At 40.7% G+C, this 23,348-nt stretch overlaps 1 protein-coding gene across 4 annotated transcripts in view; it reads right to left on the bottom strand.

The window, feature by feature from the left end:
* The window catches only part of mtmr4 (myotubularin related protein 4), a 52,445-nt gene that overhangs the window by 26,916 nt on the left and 2,181 nt on the right, over positions 1–23,348 (bottom strand). For 2 of the 4 annotated variants that reach the window (XM_059351465.1, XM_059351467.1), the window contains exons 2-3: positions 20,005–20,105; positions 1,229–1,318 (exon numbers count right to left, since the gene is read on the bottom strand). In XM_059351465.1, coding sequence (XP_059207448.1) covers positions 1,229–1,318; positions 20,005–20,007 — 93 coding nt within the window. In that variant the 5' untranslated portion in view covers positions 20,008–20,105. Of the gene's footprint in view, positions 1–1,228; positions 1,319–11,536; positions 11,707–20,004; positions 20,106–21,228; positions 21,333–23,348 lie in introns of those variants that run through there. The other 2 variants (XM_059351464.1, XM_059351463.1) reach the window with 2 other exon arrangements.

Genomic DNA, 23,348 nt, shown 5'->3' with positions numbered 1-23,348 from the left:
CCCTGTTCTTTATTGTCCGCAGTGACTTTTTTTGTGGAGAATATTGGAAGATCTAGTCGTATAAAAGAGACAGATCCCAAGAAATAAAATCCTAGAACATAAAACATTTCAAAATAAAACTTGCTATTGTTCCGTCTGTCATGCCGGGACTTGTAGGGGTTCGGATCCGCGGTTTATATGGTCAAATGGGTTAGAGTCTTGTTCTATTAAAGTCTGTTTAAAACCATGTATAACTTCCTTGTGGATCACAGAAGACCAGGCCGTGTTTAGACAGCACTCATCATGTTGAAAGTGCTGTTTGTGTGTAGTGCCATACTAGATGCAACAATAACTCTAAAGGAGTCCCGTTTGCCATCTGTCACATGAGAGCAAGTGGACTTTTATGATGAAATAGCACCTGGATTAGCCATGCTGTATAAAGAAAACAAAAAACCTGTATTTTATCAACTTTCTTGGCAAGGAGCATGGACTATATGCGTCACTGCAAGGCACAGGGGAAAGGCAATACAGTTTGGTTATGACATGTTGTAAAATAACGTCAAGTTGTTAATAGCAATGAGTCATGAAATCTTTTTGGACCTGTGAAGACTTTGAATAGCCACATGTGTAACAGCCTCTACTACTACAGGAAGGTGCAAATACACCGTCTTCAGCCCTTATGTACACACAAAACATTTCCAGCTTCCTGTTTCCAAAACGCTCTTCCTGTTCTTGTAAAATATAACTCTTATGTCATTATGGTTGACTAATTCAGAACCTCTTTCTAAATAAATTGTTTCTTTTAATATGATTATTTTTATCTGCAGAGAACGTGGGCAGCATTCACATGCAAATATTTTGTTACCCACCAAGTTTTCTAATTACCGGTTTACTGTGTTGAACACTGATAAAGGATCAGCAATAAAAACGCTCTTCTAGGCCCATGTCATCATCTCTCCTTAGTGTCTGGCCTCCAGCCTGCTGAGTGGTGACTCTTGCAGTTCTATCTTGGCAATCACACTCTACACAGTGGCGACCCAAGCTTCATCAGGGTGTTGCAGAGGAAACGCTCTGGTGACACGCCAGCTGCTAGGATTGAAGATGAGGTCATAATCTGGAAGTGCCACACTTGGTCTTTTCACCAGCTCCTGGTTGTCTACTCCTCAGACATGTAGCTGGATGACAGAGCAGACAGGACAGTGCTCTGGAGCGGTGTTTGTTATGGGTTGATGAAAACTGTTGAGCTCACCTGAAGGCTTTCATCCTCCTTCACCAGCTCCTTCTGGGGGAACAGGTCCTTGGCCTTGATATACTCCAGACTGGGAGGCCCCTCTTCACCCTGTCAGACATAAACACACAGCAGGGGTGGTCAGACAAATACTTCCGTCATCATTTAGGTCATAGAAGCTCAAAGTGTGGCTCTCAGGCTGATGGCAGCCCTCAGAAACATTTACAAATCAGTGCGTTTTAATCATCCACAGTCCATTTTATTATGTTTACTTCCAATAGCTTATATTTAACACACTACTCGGCTACTGAGTCAAACTGGGCCCCCTAACAAGCATCTGTCATGTTCGTAACGACAACTTTTAGAAAGGTATTGGTTGCGTGTCGACTAGTGGCACCTTATGAATGTCGTGGTAATAGTGTTGCTAGTGCTGTTAGCTTAAATGATTTATTTCAGTGGAGCACTCTGCAGTTTAAGATGGAAGTATGATGGATGTTTTGTGCAGGAGAAAAGGAGGTTTTAGGAAAAATGTTAACTCTTACTTCATCGGATCTTGGGGAACAGATAAATTTCCTTATCTGCTAAAAGTTGGTGCTCAAAGAATTTAATGTCAAACGCCATTATGAGACCAAACACTAATCCAAGACCTATCTGCCCAGTAGTCAGTCTTCACAAACTTGTGAAAAGTAGTGAAGGTGTAACACAGGGAAGCTACGTGGCATCTGATTAAATTGCTAGGTGTAGTAAGCCCTTCACTGATGGAGAGTTTGGTTAAGTGTGTCCTGAACCTGTGTGGCCCTCAATGATATGCTGGCTCCCTAAATTGGTACTCAGTCATCGAAACTTTGAGCACCCTTGATTTAGGTCGACACATCAGGGTGAAACACTGCTTAAAGATATGTATAAAAAGGAACAAAGGCAAACTTTTGGCCCAGTACAGTTTAGAAACATTAATGTCAAACCATAAGAGCTATTGCTTGAAGGGCCATCGCAAAAAAAAATCTGAAAAATCAAACCCAAACTAAATATTCACAGTGTTCGTGTACTGAGCATTTGTCACGGTGGTTAGCCTTTGATGTAAGATGCCAGGTGAACTTTCACAATCCCCATCAGCTAACTCTCAGACATCACGTAGGAGATTAAATATTGACTATGAGAGTTCTAAAAAGGGGCACATGACCTTGAGTTGGGTCAAGCCATTTTAAAATGTTCATCAATTGATCCTAACCAGCATTTTCCCAGATTATTAATTATAGGAAGCTGAAGAAAGAATGCATATTTTAACTATTCATATTGTGTTTGCATTGGGGCTGTGCAGGTGTGACTGTGTGTGAAAATGATAGAGAGAAAAAGGGCAGCAAATACCAAAAGCTGTAGACTTTGTGACTGGGTGTTTCAGTGTTGTGCAAACAAAGATACTGGACTTAGTAAAGTATTTCACACACTTGACTGGTTTTTCATGAGTCATGCAGTTACATTGACTGCTTAGAGAGTTTACGCAATCTTTCACTTTTGATACCCAATAACCAATGAATGAACTAATTTGATGGTACATTTCTAAGGTTTCTGATAAATAAAACATCCAAATGCACACCTGATATAATGGATGCTTAGCTAAAAGTAGAATACAACACTTTAAGAAGCCACAGAGATGAGAAGGAGAAAGGAACTGAGAGGGCGGTCAACTCCCTCCTTGCACTTTATACTTTTTCCCCACCAATATTAGCACATAAGTTAATTTCTAAATGTGAAAAACCTGCTCAAAGTAGGTGATAGACTCCTTTGCCATTGCCAGAAGATGAGTATGGCTTTCTGTTTGTTTGTTTTTCTGCTGTTGGGTCATGTTCAATGTCACAAATGCACTGTCTGACGGCCCATTATTTAGAAACCCCAATAGTAAAAAAAAAAATGTCAGCAAAAGCTAAAGCGATGGATGGCCGGTATCCTGAAATCAAAAGTTTGCTGCTCCAAAAATATATTTGTGAAAAACCCTGATTAAGGTTTTGCCCTGTCTCTCACTCAAAAGTATACACATAAAGTGCATTTTGAGCGTGCAATATTTAGGCCTTACCCTGGTTTAGCTCATACGTGTGATGTGATCTTTACATGGAACATTTTCCAGGTTTATGACTATCTTCATCAACGTGCAGCCATGCCTTTAACTTCGCTCTTCTCTGTTATTTCAGCAACAACTGAATGACCGCTGAGGATGAACCCAGTTTGGTTCCTGGCTGCCTGAAAACACCACTTTTACTACTCTGCTGGATTTGGCTTCTCCATATGACCGTATGTTGACGCTGTTCCTTAATGAAAACAGCGATGGGGTCCTGAAGAGGGGCCAGAGGGAGGCAGAATGCACTACTGACTCATGTTGGTCTCTTGCTAATAAAATAATTGTGTCCCATGACAAAAAACACAGCAAAGTGTCATACGTTAGAGCAGGAAAGCCTCACCATGCCAACCTCCTGCCATTTTAACAATCATTTCATCTGTCATCCAAAAGGTCCAAGCCAGAAATTAAACCATATGATAAGCAAACCACCCATTGGGCTTTCTAGTAACAGATGGAGTTAGATGGTGTTCCTACGGTGACAACCCTTCCTCTTCATGCCACCAACTTGTCACCATGTGATTTCAAAGGCAAAGAGATCATAGGAATAGAAGAGCCAAAGCACAATTTATCAGCCTCTGGGATGTAACAGCTTTGTTGACAGCTTTCTTAAAGTGAATGGTTTTCTATTTTTTACCTTTAATTATGTGCAATGTTACTTTTGACAATGATGTCTAGGAGTTATAATGTTAGTAGCCTAATATGGGGAAACGTCAGCTAATGTTACTGAGCTAACTGTTTGGGGGCTCCAGTGGCACTACAGAATAAAATCACTAAATCAAGTTATTTTGGTGTTATTGTGAAATATAACATTAGTTGCTCTTACTAGAGCACTCTTATTAAAACAAAATAATAGCAAAAATCATTCGGCCAGCATCACAAACAGAACATGAACAATGCTGTTCTGTGTTTCAGCAGGGTACCCAATTAACTAGTGACAAATTCACTGCTCATAGTGACTCCAGACACTGAAAAGGTGACTTTTTAAAGCCTTCAATTCTACGCTTGGACGCCTTTGGCTGAAAGTCACTTGTTTATGTGTAAGTCTATGTTTAATAGACGGGTTGCTATTTTTTAACCATGGAAAAATAACTGTTATTTGGCAATCAATAAGGTCTACACTTAATGCCAACGTTGGTCATCAGTTAGATAAGCAAATCCTGGGTCCTTTGCTGGTGCCGAGTTTGTATTCAAGGCTTATTATGGGTTTGGGAAGTCTGTGTGGGAGAGATTAATGGAATAAGTCACTACACAAAGCCAGTCTACTTTCTACTTCTACTCCATAAATTGCAATAAATGTCAGTGCTGATGGCAGCCATGGAGGTGGGTGTCAAGGCTGTGCCAAACTGGGATGTCTACTTAAAAGATGCTCCAACGTTAAGTGCTGTCTGGTATCACTGTCTGCTCCCTTTCGTCTAATGATGCCATAAGATTCATGCTAATGCTTTGTTTCCATCTCCTTGGAAGAGACACAGTCATGCTTGATGCATCTGTGAGTGACCTCAACAATCAGCAATTAACAAGAATTTCGCCTATCCGAGAACATCCGATAAGTTTCAACTACGCAGAAGAAGAGAATGGAGAACTGCTAATGGGGGCTGAGAATAACCAGTACACAGTATTAAAGATCCAAACATTTCCTTGTAATGATTACACATCCGCTAGGAAAACCTCTTGTTATTTCTTCTTGGAAGTGGAGATCATTCAAAAGATGCTTATACCCACTTCTAGCCTTGTAGTGATACCAGATAAAAGCCTACATTAGCTACTTTTGTTGTGTTATGAATTTGTAGCGTTTAAAAAAAAAAAATGTATAATTCTTAACCAAATGGAAAATATTGTTACTGTTAGAAATTCCAATCATTTCTGACTCAGAGTTGCACTCAAAGCATTTTCCCCACTCCACTTCTCATAATTATATTATTAAGTTTAAATAATATCATACTCAAATGTGACAAAGCTATTGTGCAATGTAACAACACTAACAGCATTGCATTAGAACTCAATCTGCAGTCCATCTCTGAGAAAAGCATACTACACTCGAAACCCAGACTTGTCAGAACTCCTCCAAATCCCTTTGCATTGCAACCCTGCTGATCTCTTGACCTTTGACCTGCGTCAGCCTTCAGGATCAGACTGATGAGACAGCTGTGCATCATCAATTTAACTTATTTTCACCTGAGAATGGATGGACCATGACAGTGGCCATCAGTCAGGGACGTCCTGCGAGGGCCAGGCCATTATAGCTTGATCTCACACACTGTTGCTGGGCAGTCTGTACCACCAGCCTGTCATCCAGACAAAGACTGATTTTTTTTTTTAAGGGTATAAAATCAACTGTAGCGTGCCAGACAGCCTTCATAAATTACTGGAGAAGCTATCGGTATAGAACGGCCCCCTAAGAAATTCAATGGAAATCAGTTTAAAGGAACATGCATTCAATCTTTACACACACACACACCCAACCACCCACCCTACATCAATAATCCATCCACTCTCTTGGATCCTATATGTCTTGTGCTGCACTAGCTGGTAGATACTTGGCACCATTTAGTCAATTCTCTTATGGAGCCGCCCTGACATTGCACTCCTCTGAGAGACCTGCTAGAACACAGTGTACTTTAAAAGGCAAAAACCTGCTGACTTAAAGTTGTGTAGATGGTGTGTTGTGCTCCATAAATCCATGGCACAGGCTATAAACACACACTGGCTTATACTGATGCATTGGTGCTAAACATACTTCGTAAACATTTGAATGAAGACACCTTCAAGTTGTTTACCTGACGGGTTATGATGGAAGTTAAAAGAGAGACAGAGCCCAGAAAATGTCAAGGAGAGTAAAACATAGACTGAGCTGCATTAAGGCATCATGTCTGTTTTGAGGAAAACTTCTAGCAACTGAAAGCTCTCCTGCAGATAATCTTGATATTTCAGCATCATAAGTCCTTGCGCATGGTAGAAAACAATCAATCAAAACAGAGCTTTAAACTCAGTCATTACATTTGCATATAAACATATGCAGTGAGACACTTCTATTTTCAGATTTTTTTGTCCTGTGCATTGTGACCACAACCAGACAATCAGCTTAGAGAAGATTAAAGGAAAAGAGAAATGCTCTCACTTCCAACCGACTCACAAAGATGGAGCACAGCTTGTCCTGTGCCCGACACGTTTTTGCTTCGTCACTGCTGTGAGCCTGCGCACCCTCCCCCACCTTTGTCCACCCAGCAATCAGAAAGCTGGAGCTGACAGGCATGCGCACATACGCCTCCATGCAATTCTCAAATATTAATGTCAGAGTGTATAACACATGTAATGTCTCGATGACATGTATTGCCATGGCAGTGATAGCATCAGCTAGCAATCGACTAGACAGCCCTAATATAGCAAGTTGACAGTGTGTATGTGGAGGTAAGAACGTGTGATTTATTATGCACTAAAATAAGGTTTTAATTGTCTGGGGAAAGCATGTGTGAAAAGCTCTCTTCCAGAAATTTCTGCGTGTGTGTGAATGGAAAAATGTCAACACAAAGGTAGAATAGGTAGAAAAAAAGACTCAGGCACAGTCTTCATGAATAAGTGTCTGGTTGCCATGGATACAACAACCTCTTTTTAGAGTCCCTTTCTCTCTAAAGCTTTTGGAAACAATTTGCTGTCCTTACTCAGATTATTTACTTAATCTGACTGGGGTTTTGTCCTAGAGTTGTGCAGATTAGAGAAACACTACATGATGCAGAGGTGACCTCCTGAATATGTGGAGAACACGTTCTAATATCTGCTTTTAAATGTCCAGTTATTTGTTGTTTTGGACGTATTAAACGAGGCACACACATCAAACAGCATTGTCTGAAATGTGTTGAATTTACCCCAAATCAGATGTTCGGCAGTAAGAAGAGGATGAGGGCGGATGGAAACAGAGGTTGCAATTACAGGACAGAACGAGAAGCAGCAAATATGAAAGAAAAAACAATCAAGACAAAGATATTCTTCTACCGTTTGTGTTTTCAGCAGTGCACTCTAAGCAATAGGTCAAGATCAAAGAGTGATCTTTTCAAACTCACTTTTTCTTTCTCCCTGTTCTCTCTCAGGCTATGTTAATATTTCATAGACCACCATGTTCTCAATGATCACTCCCATTTTAGTCTTGGGCCTTACTCAAAGAGCAGAGCGAAAAAAGGCAGAAGTCAGGTTTTGATGAGTAAGTCATCTGAAACATACAAAGTTTGAGTAACACTCTATAAACAGACTTTTTTTTATCTAAGCGTGTTTAGGATTTTGGTTCTTTAAAAAAAAACAACACAGGATAACATTTAACAGTGGTGATGTAATAGTTAATATATATCCTGGAAACCAGTCGAATCTGTCGGCTCATGTTTTATTTGCTCTGGCAGATGAGTCTGGTCCCTCTTCAGCCGGGCTGGGCAGGCCACTCAACCATTTATCTAATATGGGACACAACCATTTATCTAATATGGGACAGGGTTGATAGAAAGACTGGCGTCCAGCACAACTCACAGAAGTCCGATCAAGCAGTCAAACTGGGCTGTACTCATTAAATCTGAATCAATCCTGTTTCTCACCTCACATGTTTTCACATTTAGTGTACCGATTAGCTGTAAGTTTGTGAACAGTCTGCCATGTTTTTCCTGCTTGAAAACCAACCATGCACTGCTAGAACACAGTGTACTCTTTAGGGCTACACCACACACTGCTTTGCACTGATTGGTTGTAAGTCACATCTCATTGCACTGATTGGTTTTTGGTCATCCAGAGGCATTTTGGTCTATGCTCGTTGATAATGCCCCTTGGAAATAAAAAATGAACTGAGAGGTTCCAGACTACTACACATTTCGAGATAAGTCTGGTGATGCCAAGGAAAATGTTTCCTTGAGAAAACTACTTAATCTGGTATATAATTCAAAGGTAATAGTCAGTGCGTTTACATGCAGTTTAATCGAGCTATGCTTAAAATTTCATTTTGGCATTTTATCGGACTTCTGACCTTGTCCCAGTTTACACGCAACTGAGAAAACCCAATAACTGACAGGAACGTCTAGGTGGCAATATGTGTCGTTTCAGTGGGTTAATACAGCCCTCTTTCCAGTTGAACTACCACGTCATAATAAACAAGTGGAGAAAGGCGGGAAACCGGCATTATTGAACAACAAGAACAACAAGACGGATGGTGATTATGAGGGGCAGACAAGAACACCAGGTGCTGTTGGAGGGCTACAACAGAAGCCTGTCTTCGGCTCGACACTTTGTACCGTCGCTACTGATCAGCTACTGCGACCGGCTTTCTTGAATGTTTTTGTTCCGGGGTCATACACCAGCGCAGGTGGAGCATGCGCACATGCGTTGTCTTGTCATACATGCCGGTGAAAGTCGGATTTTGATCGCATTATCTGGGTGTCTCAACTCCAATATTAGTCAGACTAACATGCTTACATGCACTTCATATGTCCAGTTATAGTCGGATTAAGGCAATAATTCATTTGTGTGTCATGTAAACGTACTGAGTGAAGAGAGAAAGACTTTGGCAAGTTATGCCCTTGTTTATATATCATTCTTTCAAAGGAAACATGCTCTGTTTAATATTGTCATTAATTTTGTCCTCCATCAGGACATTGTGGTCATGATATCTTCTTCAGTGCCATAACACAGTCTGTGTCACATTGCTCTCAGTGGTGTTACTGCCTTGGTGTCAAGGCAGAGCGCTAAAACCCAACACCAGACCCATCACAGGTACATTGGGTGCAAGAAGGTATATAGGCTAAGCACATCCCCCAAAAGCTTTTTTGCTGTACTTACACCCTTGATTCATTTAGCTAGTCGGCATAATAGAATCTGAGTCATGGAAAAATCTTAACCAATTCAATTAGGCTTTTTATAGTTCCATTTGGTGCAGACAACATATCACAGAGGGAGATAAACATGATATATTGGAGATAGAGGGAACAGTAACTGTTTTTTTTTCCATAATTGATCACAATAATGGTTATGATGAGGATAACATAGAACAAAGCTGCAGTCATCTTCCACAGAAGAAGACTGACAGTGCTGTGATCGTAACAGAGGATGTGGATACTAAATTATACAGATACTGACGCACAAGAGGAACTGTCGACTCAGCTGAACCACAGACATATTAAAAGAGAGATCATAAATAGTGTAAAGCCTGACCATGTCTGGTCACAGTGGACTGAAAAGAGGAACCAGCATCTGCGCTCTTCCGGATCCATTTGACAACTTTATGACCATCGCTTTCTCTGGAAGAAACAGTGACCAGAGTCCTTTCATGTTAACACTGATTGTTGTTGAAAATGTTGTGATGTTAGCATCATATTGTGCACTGCTACAATACTGAACTGCAAGGAATCCCTCAGTGTTGTCCAGATACACTGGATCTGTTTACTGCCTTGTACAACAACAGCACAGGACACTGGTTTCTGGTTTTGCTAGTATCATATTAACTTTTTTCTGTTTTGCGGTACTACTGCCTACTGTTATTGTCTGGACATTTTTAGTCATGCTAGCAGCGTGGCTCTATGGATGGAAAAGTCAGTTTGTTGGTCAGTTTGTCTGTCCATCACTTTGGTCCAGGAAGAAATAACTTGACAACTATTGGGTGGCTTGCCATGATTTAAAAAAAAAAAAAAAAGAAAGACATGATCCGCAAAGGATGAATCCTACCGACTGGTCATCCCCTGACTTTTCATTGAGCTCCATTAGCAGGTAACGCCTCCTTGGTCTACTACTGACAGAGGGCACTTTATATTAGAGGTAGAGTTTGCAGCCTGGATGTATCTCAGACTGTTCCGACTCCCCGCCGAATTTAAGTTGCCGCTGCTGCTAACTGAAGGTCCATCGCTGGAGCTAATACCCATTCTTCTCTCTGCAAAGAACCAAGGAGTGCACTGGCTAGCAAATTCATCTAATTTGTGGTCTGATAAACAGAAAATTCATCAAATTCAGTGCCCTATATCACACTTTCACAAGCTACTGTAACTGTCATATTTTGTGGTACCCAAATTATAATTTTTTTCATGGAAATGCAGAAATCGAGGTTGTGACCCTGCTGTACTCCTGCAGTTGTTTATTTGGTTGCTATAACAAGTGGTTGACGTGGAGTCACTGTTTCAGTTAATTACAGTTACAATAAGCATCTAGGTTTGCTCCAAACGTTGTTTTGTTGTACCTGTATCACCCGTACAATGACAATAAGGTTTTATTCTATTTTAGTTGCTCATCCTCATCGTATCTCAGTATCTTTGCTTTTACTGAGTGCGATATAAATAAGCAATTCTTAAGTTTGAGCATTTTATTTTAACATAATGACATATTATTTGGGTGAGTATTACTATAAATTGCTAGTCTTATTAGCTTTAGCAAAGTCAAAATGACTACAATACTAAACATATGAATGAGATACAAAGCTATGATGTTTTACCAACTACAAAAGTCCAGCATTGTATTTAGTGCTACAATAATTTGGGATGGCAAACAGCGAATCTGCAAGAATTTTGTGTTTTGTTTAAAAAGAGACTTTTTCAAAGTTAATAATAGTCCTATTAAATAAACAATTAATCGGCCCAGACAGTGGCCTGTGGGCATCTCTGAAAGGTCTGAGATTAACTTGTGAATCATCAGCTAATTTAGACCCAGGGACATGAGGCTAAGACCATCTAGTGCTGTCCCTAAACCATCAACCTCTTCACCACTAAGAAAAAGCACCTGTTCTCCATCTGTCACTGTCCTTTATCCCTTGTACATCCCTATACCACAAAGTGCTCAATGCAGGTCCTCCACTGCAGTGAACATGCTTCACCACTGCACAATGTGTTCGCTCTGAGCAGCACACACGTTTTACACATCTTACTCCTGACAGGTTGTCTCTCTCCTCCCTGCCAATCAACTTACCGGCAGCTCAAGGCCCTCCATTCAACAGAGGTGAGTGATGAGAGTAATAAAGTAGCTTTTCATCATCACACGCACCAGGAGACACAGAGTTAATTCAATTATTTGTATGTGGAGTGTGGAGCGAGTGTGGGTTTCTCACTAATAACTGCAGCGCTCACGTGTGTCGACCAACACACCCACCCCCCCATCCCCCACAGATTGGCCGGCAGGCACACACAAGCAGGAGAGTTAAGGAAAGGGATGGCTTTAACACTCACAAACAAAAAAATGAACACCAAAATAAAAGCCTGTGGACTTACAAAGCAGTTGAGCATGGAGCAGGACACCCTTCCTGCGAAGCTCATGTCGAGGAGAGGCAGGGCTGTGCCTGAATGACACGCAGCCTATAGAGCAGCAGCACGACCAGAGCACGAGGAGCCGGCATAACCATTCTCCTCCCAGCCGGAGCCTGTCCACCCCTCGTCCGCTCCAAACCCCTCTGCCTGCCGCCCCTCTCCCCCCCACCGCCTTTTGCACGTTCCCCCCTTCTCGAGAGGTGCTGTGTGCCAACACGCTAGTCCCGGCTCTCACTTAGGATCCCACCCCACCCCCCCCCACCGCTCCCAAAGTGGGGAGAGAGAGCACGCTGGTGTCTGAAGACGGCCCCTGTTGCACTGCTGAAAGAGGGAGGATAGTCCATAAAGATACAAACAAGTGCAGGAGTCCACACGATCAGCTGAGGTAGAACTGAGGAAGGAGGAAAAAGTGATGAAATCACTGCAGATGTGCCATCTGAAATGTAGCGAATGGATGAGGGGAAACTGCTAGAAGAGAGAGCAGGAGAGAAAGGAAGACAGAGGGAACTGCCGGATGCTAAGCTCCACCCTCTCCATGCGCATCTACCTCTCTCTCCCTCACATTCACGTGCTCACATTTCTCCCCTTGTCTCTCTCTCATCCCTTACTCCTCCCCCACTCCCTCCTTGTTCACCCTTCACCGACATCTCCTCATAAATATGCCTCTCCCTCAGCAACAAGGTGGTAAAGCCGAGAGAGTACCCCCGGCAACCAGAAGATGCTCCGACTGCCGTGCATGCACCATATGATCAAGCGCAGTATTCTGTGGCTGCTGCCCAAGCGCACACAGTGTATGCTAGTAGCTGTGTGCCCAGGCTATGCTAAACACGACCTGGAGCATACACACAGACGGGAAGCAGAGAGCCACCCCGTCCAGTGGTTGGACAGTATCCCGTCTCAAAACCGTTGCATTGGCAGCAATTGATCTAGTGCAGAGGACAGAGTAGGGAGGGTGTTGAGAAGGAGTGTATGCGGAGATCTCCAGTGACACAGCATTCTACAAAAACAGATTCTCCCTCACCTGTCTCTGAGTGTCTTTTTGGCACTGCCCTACATAAGTGCGGTGCATCTTTGCAGCTAAAAATCAGGGAAGGTCACTGAATGTATAGGGTGTATACAGTCTTTATTATACTACAGGGGGGGTACAAAGCCCCTCCCCCTCCTACCCCAACCTCCTCCCTGGCAGAGTCGTGACAGCCACTCGCCTTCAGCTGTATGACCCCACATTATGTAACATGTATAACGTAGTACACGCAGCATAGGCTGGATGTACAATGCAGCACTATTGAAATAGGATTAATTTTACAGGGGGAGGTACCATAATGTAATTTTTGACATGGTAGAGCCTCATTTTAATGGGATGAATATGCATTTGGGGTGCTGTAATTGTCATGAGTTATTGTCGTTAAGTGTTAAGAAACCATGCAAGTATATTTTATCCACTTGAGCCCAGAATCAAGTGTTTTAGAGGTCCGAGATTTCACGTCTAGCTCGAAGAAAAGGCATGCTTCAACTTATTTTCAGAGGAATCTGCTGCCATTCATACATCTCCATCATTGCCAGTAAGAGCGCAATGTCACTTCTGTCTGTAGAGAGGAAGGCGAGCCGACATTGAAGGATGAGGTGCACTCATTTACCCATGCATGGATACTGGACACTGCTTGGTAGATGCAGATACAAATTCCATCTCCAGACCGACAAAGACTGTATAGATAAAATCAACGTTGACCTCTGTCTTTACTAGCAGCAAGTAGCACATTCTACCATTACAGCTAGAAACTGCTCTAAATTACAACATAGCTTCATATGTAATGTGCTATTAGATACAATAGGTCTAGAATAATGTGTATAATTACTAAGGAGTACAATTGAAATTATCACATTTTTATCGCTACAATAATTCTGACTAACTATCTATTCAGTTTCTGTCCAGAGGGTCATTTAGCAGAAGATATAAATTAATTTCATATAATTACAGCCATCAGCAAGATGTAAAACATACACCAACTGTTAGTGCAAACAGGCCAACAGGAATGACATTAATACTAAATTAATTTAAAGCCAATTGAAGTTTCTGCTGGATTAAAAATATATAGATAGTATCTCATTCAGTAACTACAGAACATCCCCCAGTAAAAATAATCCATGGATAAATAATACAAATCGCATATCACAAATTATATAACAGCATGACTTTACAGCAATTCAACCTCACGGCTTGAACAGATTTTCCCTGCACATACGTCAGCTGCTGCTCTGAGCGCAGCATCTACTGTAGGTCTTCAGCAAATATAAATGAAAACAAACTACTAGTAATTGTATCAGTTTTTGATGAGAACATTATTTGGCAGTTCACATTATAGATGTATTCATTTGGACCTCAGTATGTTTGAGAAAAAAATATCATGTTTTATTCTGCTTCAGTTTTAGTAATCATGGGTTCAGCTCTCCAGGGTAAAAATGAATTCAATTTATACATCTTTATTCATTTCTATATAGCACACTCAATTTGGCTTTTGACCAAAAAATATGCAGATTTTATAGATCCAAATTTACAAACGTCATAATTTAAAGCCAAGTAACAATTACATTTAAACATATAATATTTATATGCCAGTATATTAAGACGGAGAGCCGAATGCTGCAGGAGGCATGATACATTGCACCCATGTGCAGTATGACTTCCATCTCATTAGGTAAATGGCCTCTGCTGCTATAAAATGCACTTCCACAAATCAAGCAGAACCTCACTGAGAATCACTTTCGTGTCACATGGTAAACCTGTGACTCATTACATTTACCATAGACCAGGGAGATACCCACAGCAAAATGAAGAAGTGAAATAAAGCATTATGCATTGCTTTTAGCCATTGAGCCTCCCTTTAAAAAAGGTGCTCTGTCCAAGCCAAAAAAACGGACATAAAATGTATTTTTTTCCCCCACTTTCACTGAATTAAACCTTGAAACCGACTTCAGTCCTAATCACAAGTAAGATTTTAATAAACTTTAATCCTTTAAATGGCCGTTTTTTACATATTGTTGCTGTTATGAAAAAAACAAATAGAATTCAAGGAGAATTTCCTTTTGTTTAAAAATGTCTTAAGCAGCATCAGCCCAATCATAACTACCACATATCCATTCATTTTCAGAAGTTTAACTCTTTAAATGCCCACTTGTTTACATAATGCCACAATTTTGTGTTTAGATGACAGTTTATTAGACTAATTATACAAGATGATGTTAAACTTCCAAAATTAGAGACAAAAATCCTCACCCTTGTCAAAATATATGCCATATGCATTAACATGGCTATATCGAAAAATCAAAAGTAGTCCCTGGTGAGGCAGAAGGGTTAAGCCCAAAGCTGCTTTATAAAGACATCCCCACTACTATATTAGTGTTTTCAGTGCACAAATGCTTGTGTGAGCTGTCATAGTGAGTAACAGGCAGAATAATGCACACTGAAGAAGCTATGCCAGCTTCTCTGTCTTGTGATGTGTGACAGAAAATCGCTTTGCAACTCAGTCTGAAGTGTTTATTTCTTTGGCATAGGTCCAATGATTAAGACTTCCCATATTCTGCAAGTGCAACCTCATCAATATTGTACGTGTGGAGGGCTTTCTCTTTATGAGATTAAATCGTTAACTCTTTGCTCAGCCGTGCAGTATAGGTATGTCATTCAAAACTAAAACATGCTTAGATGGAATATAATTTGCGTAAATCAACTTGTTCATTGAACCTTTGAAAGTGCATCACTTTCAAATAATTTTCAAGTGCATCCACATCTATATGGGAACAAAAAACATAAGATGTATAGATGCTAGAAATTTCTTAATCTTGCAGCCTTAACAAGTGTTTCCACAAACTAAACACTGGGCATCAAATTCGCCCACTCTCCCTGCCCAGCCCTGCCCGGACTGGCTGCAACTGTGAGCACCAGATTTGGCCTCTTGTGTCTCAGGTTTTATTTTAGGAAAGGAGGACAGCCAGTTACCAACGCAGAGTGTCAACCCACATGTTGACACACAGCTATAGTAGGATATGAATAATACATGAGGCATCAGGTGTCTATACGGATCTATCCAAACTCCATAAAATATTTGTGCATTTGCATAGTTATTTTGTATGCCTTTACAATTCAAAACCACTCAAGCCATAACCTGGAACTATTCTGCAATCAGCAGTCTACAACAAGTGTTTCCCAACTAATTTTAAGAGTTTTTTTTAGGTAAAAGGACTGCAGCATACCATAATGTGTCCTAATGGGTTTTGTGACAGTTTGCTGTGTCAACTCTGACCTTTTAGCCTGAAGCAGGATTGATGCATTAAAAGTGTTAACATGTAGGCGTTCCAATCTTCTGACTACAAGTGCTCAGTCGTGCAACTTTTGTTCATTCAAGCATTAAATAAAACATGTTGAATATACAGTAGTTCTGGTCAACAGACTCTGATAAAAGGCATATACATCACTGAAGAAAGCAACAAAGTATACCATTATTTGAACTGAATTAAAGGAGAAACAGAGAACTAAGCTGACATGTAGACGTCAGAAATTAGTTAAATGGTGCCAAGAAGCCAAAGTCCCCTCAAGGAGAGCAACGATCGAATCATTAACAACAACCTGGAATAAACCCTCTGGCTTTAACTACAACCCTCACTGAGAGCTTCTGGTGTCTAGTCAGTGTGTTTTGAAAAAATAAAAGCACAAATACAGGTGATGTAATCCTTATGTAAGCAGGTAAGTGGCATTGACACAGAAACGCCCATCTTTGCATGGTGCAGGCACAGAAACTTCTCCTGCTCGTTCCCTACAACTCTAGCAAGGTACCATTACAATGCATTGTGGGTACTGAGGGCAGGGTAAAGCAACCCCATTGTCCTTGTTTCCATGCTCGCATTATCCTGCTAACAATACGGCAGCATGAGTGGACGACAGTATGAACTCAATACTTCCCGTTTTGTTTCAGCGAAAAAAAGCTGGAGGCTGGGAAGCAATTAAAGGCTGCTTCACAAGACAGGATTAAAGGGATCATATTACCTGTGGAACAAACTGCTGGAACAAACATCTCACAATCCCACCTGAGAAAATAACCCTTAGAACAACAACAGCTGAGAGCAGATAGAATATATCATTAGTGGTGGTCCCACAGCAACTTAAAATGGCACAAATACTACAAATGTCATCTTCTAATAAATTATTTTATATATATATATATATATATATACATATATATATATATATATATATATATCATAAGAGTTTAATTTAAGAGCTGTCTATATCTATATCTAGCCATTTGATATCAGCTCTTAAATTAAACTCTTATGACCTTTAGTTGGGCATTAAAATGAACCCTAACCCTTTTCCATGACTGTATGTAAACATATAAACACTGACTAAGGATGAGTATCTCATATAACCCCACTTCAAAACACCCCAACTATGCCTCTGACTATGCTGTTTTGCTGATCTCCAATGACTGAACTTTTCACCTGTTGCAGTGTGTAGAAAAGTACTCTGGGGTAGGTTTGGCACATGACATCACTGTTAAGTGTAGTTACAGCTGAGCACACTTCTTAATATAGACAAATGCAACCAAAGTGCACCTCACGAACGCAAAGCAATACTTTTCAGAATCGTATGAAGTTAAACTTCAACACAAGACTAGCCCAGGACCAGCAGAGGTCTGCGTTCTCATTCTACGTGCCTCGGTGGGCACATTATTTGTTCATCAGCCCCCACCATCAATTAAACCCAGAGCTCGACTGAGTGTCCCATAAAAAGGCCGAGGGCTGGGCAGCCGGCCATGGTGGCATTCTGTGGACCTAGTTGACCAGAACCTCAGGGACACACATCCTCCTGTTACACTTCCTATTTCTGTCCCATAAAGGCTGCAGCCATTAGGTTCAAGAGGAATTTGTCACTCATCTGGTCACTGCTTCTCCTCTCTTAAAAGCGCTGTCTGTCCTAGCCGAAGTACAATTACTGTACATTCGCAGAGAAAGAGCAAGCTATAATATGCCTGGGATTCTCCCCTAAGTTATAAAGTATAACAGTGCTATCACTTTCAAAAGCATATTATAGTATTTTCTATCCTAAAGTTGCATAATATGAGTTTAACATCTGCTTTAAGACAACTTGTTCATCTGTGCAATGTCAAATATACTGTTAACACTGGTCAAGTCATTGTCAACACACACTTGCTTGCATGGCTCTTTTAAAATGTAAGTAGAGTTGTGACCTATATATAATGTTGCATCTTGCACATTATTTTTATGATGCTTCAGTGAAATTACAACCCAACCCTAAGGCCCACGACTGCGGCATGATTGGACAAACTGCTGCTTGTCTCACATCGATAAAAATCTGAGACTCTGCATTTCACAAGAAAACACTGCTTCAAACAAAAGTGCATGTAGCAGCTTGAAGCAGCACAATTATTTTCTTCATATTCCTGCACCAATTTCTTCAATGACGACGTTACATAAATCAAAAACCGTTTAGTCTTAGCTTTGCATTAGAGCTGAGTGCGCTACGGCCACTAGAGGGCAGCCAGTAGAAAATACACAGATCCCAAATCAGTACTTACTGTAGCAGAGTCAGGTCTTGGTTGTCTTGGGTGGACACCTTCACCACTGGACTACAGCGCAAGCATTTTATTTTAGCAGAGGTTCATGCTTCAGTACTTTGAAATGCCACATATTATAATGAGCTTATTCATGTGAAAAGGAGGTCAAAAGGTCTGGATGTGCTCCAAAACAAAGTGGTACAGAAGACACGTGGCAGTGAGCTACATCAAAGACTTGTAACATCTGCTACCTGCTACACAACACTTTTACTGAAGCCCAAGCACGCTCCTGAATGAAACAAACAATGTAATAAAGTTGTAACCCTGCTGAGTAAACTACTACTGAGGTGAAGAGAGACGCTGCCTGAGGACGGTCTTCTTTCACTCAGTCCTACAAATCTCTGTTTAGTAGTGCTGCTGTGGGTAAATTGTGATTTGTAATTTGCACATTTGTTTATCCCAAAAATGTCATACTTCCTTTGTACAAGGACCATGAACAACTAGTAGAACTGTAGCCTGGACACCAGTCCAATCTGCCAAGCTCATGTTTTATTTGCTCTGGCAAATGGTCACTCTCCCATTCAGACAGATTTCCACCTGGTGTGTCCCTGCTGGGCTGAGTTCATCTCTCACGGCGGGTTTGACAGAATGACTGACATACAGTACAACTCTCATCAAACCTTTTTTTTTTTTTTTTTACAAATTAATGTTTTTCAGAAACGTATTATAGTAACTGTTTAGCTGAAAACAGAGAGGTTTGTAACCAGACCACCATGTTTTCCCCGCTTGCAATTGGGCCAAGCACTGCACCAACCAACATATTTAACTCAGCTCTATGTCACACAATTTGTTGCTCTTTTTGGTTTTATCCAGAGGTGTCTTTGTCTGTGCTTGTTGATAACTCCCTCTCATGAAAAAAAAGTGACTCAGACTTTCTATTCCAGACTAACATGCATTTTGCAAATTAGTCTGGCGATGCCAGGCTAGAATAATTCACTAATGTAGTGACAATAACATAAGCTTTCACTGGCTCCTCATCCCAAAACATGTGATGGTGATAATCCAAAAGCAAGCTGGAGGTACTGTCTGAAAGAATCGAACCCAAAGTCTGTGTAATAGAACATTTGTCCCCTTTTTAAAGAACTAATCAAAACTTGTCCAGTTTATCATGATATAATGGACCTTTTTTTTTTAGCACTACTTAAGGTGGAGAAACTAAAGTGTGTAGGATTTCATGGCATCTAGTGGTGAGGTTGCAGATTACAACCAACTGTATACCCCTTTTCTCACCCCTCCCTTTCCAAGTGTGTAGGAGAATCTATGGTGGCCTTCAGGTAATGTAAAAACGAAACAGGCCCCCTCTAGAGCCACTGTTTGGTTTGTCCATTCTGGGCTACTGTAGAAACATGGCAGTGCAACCTGTTGGACTCCATAATGAAAATACCGTTCTTAGTGTCAGATGATTTTAAACTGCTAAAAAAATAATTCTGAATATTATATTCCATGTCTGCCAATAGAACCCCAAAATCCTACACACTACTCCTTTAAGTACATTTTTTTGGTTCTGTATTTTTTGGTAACAAGCTAACTGCTGTATGACAAAACAATAAAATAAATGTAAACTGTCTTGGGGAATGGGAGAATGGAAACATTGTTCAAGTTAACATGTACAATTAACTGTGCAGCCCTAAAGCACATGTGTGCCAAGTGTAAGAAGTAAGAAAAGTTTGAATGGCCCATTGTGTCGTTAAACATGTTGCAAAACCCTGTGCTTTGTGTAGGATGTGCATGTGAGGAGTTAAGAGGGCAATGAGGATTGCACAACGGAGTACATTTTAACAATGTATAGTGTGATTGGCTCACCATGCTGCCAGCCAGTGCTGTAGACAGTCGGTCTGGGCGCTCCTCTTCAGATCCCTCCCTCTCCTCCTGTCTACTGGGCTCTGCCGTGCCAGCGATGGTCCCTGCCAACATAAAAACACACTACCTTCAGACACCGTGTGTGTGTGTGTGTGTGTGTGTGTGTGTGTGTGTGTGTGTGTGTGTGTGTGTGCGTGCTCGTGGGCGGTTGTGGAGTGTGTGATTGCGTAAAAGGCTGGATTCCAGTACCAACCTTCCTTGGTGTAAAGCAGAGCAAGTAGAATGAAAGCTGGCATTAAAATCAAAACATATTTTTCTATTTCATTGTTCAACCCTATTCAAACTGCAAAATCCAAACAATTCAAGTGTGTTGTGATGCACACGGAGTTATGGTCAAACTTGCTGCCTGGGGCAAGAAGTACACTCTCTACAAGTCTGGTCAATGTAAACACTCCACATATATACTGCTGCAGGCAGACATGCAAGCACATGCATGAAATCTGCCGCAGCAATGAAAACTTTGGAGCAGCTGACCTGACCTGACCTGCCGGGAGAGACTCTGATTTACAGGAAATGCAAACTCAACATTCCTCATCAGATTATGGGCAGCCAAACAGATAACTGCTGGAGACGTAGACAGCAAATGAGGACAAACTCCACAACTCTCCTTCACACCCAATACACCAAAAGGTGCTCCAGCTGAGTTGGCACACTGAGGTGGATATCCTTATCTTCTAATAACACGTTCACTTGGTTACGCCTGAATTGTAATATTGGATATCTGATCGAGGGTTGCACACATAAAGTAACACGTTTAAACACTGGTAATAAATGAAGACAAAGTGAAATACTCAGCAAACACTCGATTCCCTCAATCACTCGTAAAGTACACTCTGATATTGCAGTGCCTTCTCTTCCTGTGCATATGCACGCTCAGGCAGGAAGCCCAGTGTATGTTTAATATGAAGAGAGTAACACACAGGCAGCTAGACAAAACAGGGACATAGTGTTCACTTCATTGTGTTTAGGAATAGACTAAACTACAAAACATTAATTACAAGGACTTGAAACTAGATCAAAGTTCTTGCCATTTAGTGCAGTCGTCTCACTTCCCTACACTTGTTTTTTTTCCAGACACACCCCCCTTTTGCACACAGCTCTAGAAAAAGAAAAAAAAATACTGCTTCCAACTCACAAAATACTATTCCCAACGTTGACTTCTCTTACCTGTCCCAAGTGCTGAATCAAGCTTTGTGTTGAAACTTTAGACTAACTTTTAAGGTTGAATTAAAGCTCAACGTCTTGCAAAGTAGCAGTAGTCTCCGTCTCCCAAACACATACTGGTTGTAATCCAGTGCATGACATACCTCCCTCCCTCCCTCCCTCCCTCCCTCGCTCGCTCTGCCTCTATTGCTTACTCTTTCTCCCTCCCACTCACTAAGTGCCAGGCTTCTCAAAGTGAAAGAAACCATACTACAGGGGACGGATTCGACATTTCACTCATGACTCATTTCATCAGAAGGGATGGCTTTCATTGCTAATCGGCCATGAATATAAAAATCACCACAAAAAGGCAACCAGTCATAATTGCTTTCAAAAAAGGTACAACATCGCACTCGAAGCAATACGAGTCACCTACTGACTCAACAAAACACAGTGCCAGATAATTTAACTGTACAAGTAGAATGTAATGAGGTGAGTTAACAAACAATCAAGTACAGGCAGCAATGAGACCAAACCTTTAAAGTAGGGCAGGGCGAAATAGAGAAAATCACATATCACAATATTTTTTTACAAAATACCTCTATATAAATATTGAGATGATATTGAAGTTTTGACTATTGATGCTTTCACAAAATATTTGCACAATTACACTTTTGATAAATAATCAACCATAATGTGGATATAATAACCAAGTGGGTAAAGGCAAATAATAGAACAGCTGTACTGTAATGCAGACTTTAAAAACCAGGAAAAGACGAGACTTTTTACAATAACCAAAAGCTATGACAATATCTAGTCACTTAGTTGCATTAATTGATGATTTGGACATTTGGGATCAGAAAAACTAAACAGCCACCTGACAAATTACTGCCTTATAAAGTCACAATGTCTCACATTTTAGCTAATCTATTTACTTAAAAATGACCTGATACTGTGTTTGCACTTGCCATTGACAAAATACAAATAAAAATCTACATTGGCTAATAAAATAAATTAAGTCAGCCACCATTGGCGGGTCGTTTAAATAGGCCTGCTATCACTACAACACATGAGAGATTAAAACGTTCTGTTTTGTTTTGAATGCAGCATGCAATGTATGACTATCAATATTGCAATTATTTAATTAACAAGTTGCGACATCCCTCTTTGCTTCAAAACAATATCAGCATGGTGAAAGAGAAAAGTGCCTGCCTGTCTGCATCAGAAAGAAAGAAAAAACTCTCTGAGAAATCTTATTTTTTTGTTTCCAGTCTGCTGCCACTGAAATAGCGAACCAGACAGTCTGGGAGTGAGTTGAGTGACAAATATAATATGAAGTTAATCTTTATGGATTAAATTAATGTTGAATATGTCGCGTTGTGGGTTCAGTAGCAAGAGTTTAGCGTCTTGATTCCTGACCAGTGCCATAGACAAGTTTATGAACATCGCTGTAAACAAGAAGCGAATCCGTATGAACTTCTTCCTGTCGCTAAACACATGTAGCTTCTAGAATAAGAGCAAATTGAAGTGTTATGAATAGTGTAAATAAACACCCAGTAGCTTGAAATGAGACATTTGCACTGCACTTAGACTATGGCCACCACAGTCTAGGTTATTAATGGGAAACCCCGGGAAAGTTTTTACTGGGGGAATAAATCAAGTGATAAGTAGCTACAGTTTCTCATAGACTCCTATACAATCATAATACTTTTTGCAACCAGTGGAGTCGCCCTTGCTGGCCAGTTCAAGAATGCATGTATAAGGCACTTCTACACTGGCTTCATCTTTTAGACCTGGAGGTTGCCACTTGGTAAAATGTATTTTCTTCCATCAATGTACAATTTGGTGGATTAACTCATAAGAGACACATACAACACACACATTGTGACTGTCCCTTTGTTATCCTGCTTCTGCAAACATGTTGGGGGATTTCATAAACTGGAAGAAAACAAATTGTAATTCAAAGCACTAAACACGTGTGCCGTGACGTCTCCTTTATCAGTCTGAAACAAGTTTATAGGAGATACTTGTATAAATAAATAACACAATGGAGGAAGCAACCTGGGTGTTTTCTATGTGATATATTTAACACAATTATCCCTTACCAGGAAACGAACTTCCACATTCCACATACACGCTGGCGG

Source organism: Centropristis striata, chromosome 15 (genome assembly GCF_030273125.1).
Source record: "Centropristis striata isolate RG_2023a ecotype Rhode Island chromosome 15, C.striata_1.0, whole genome shotgun sequence".
In the NCBI taxonomy this organism is placed as follows: Eukaryota; Metazoa; Chordata; class Actinopteri; order Perciformes; family Serranidae; genus Centropristis; species Centropristis striata.
This window is presented reverse-complemented; position numbering and strand designations above follow the sequence as displayed.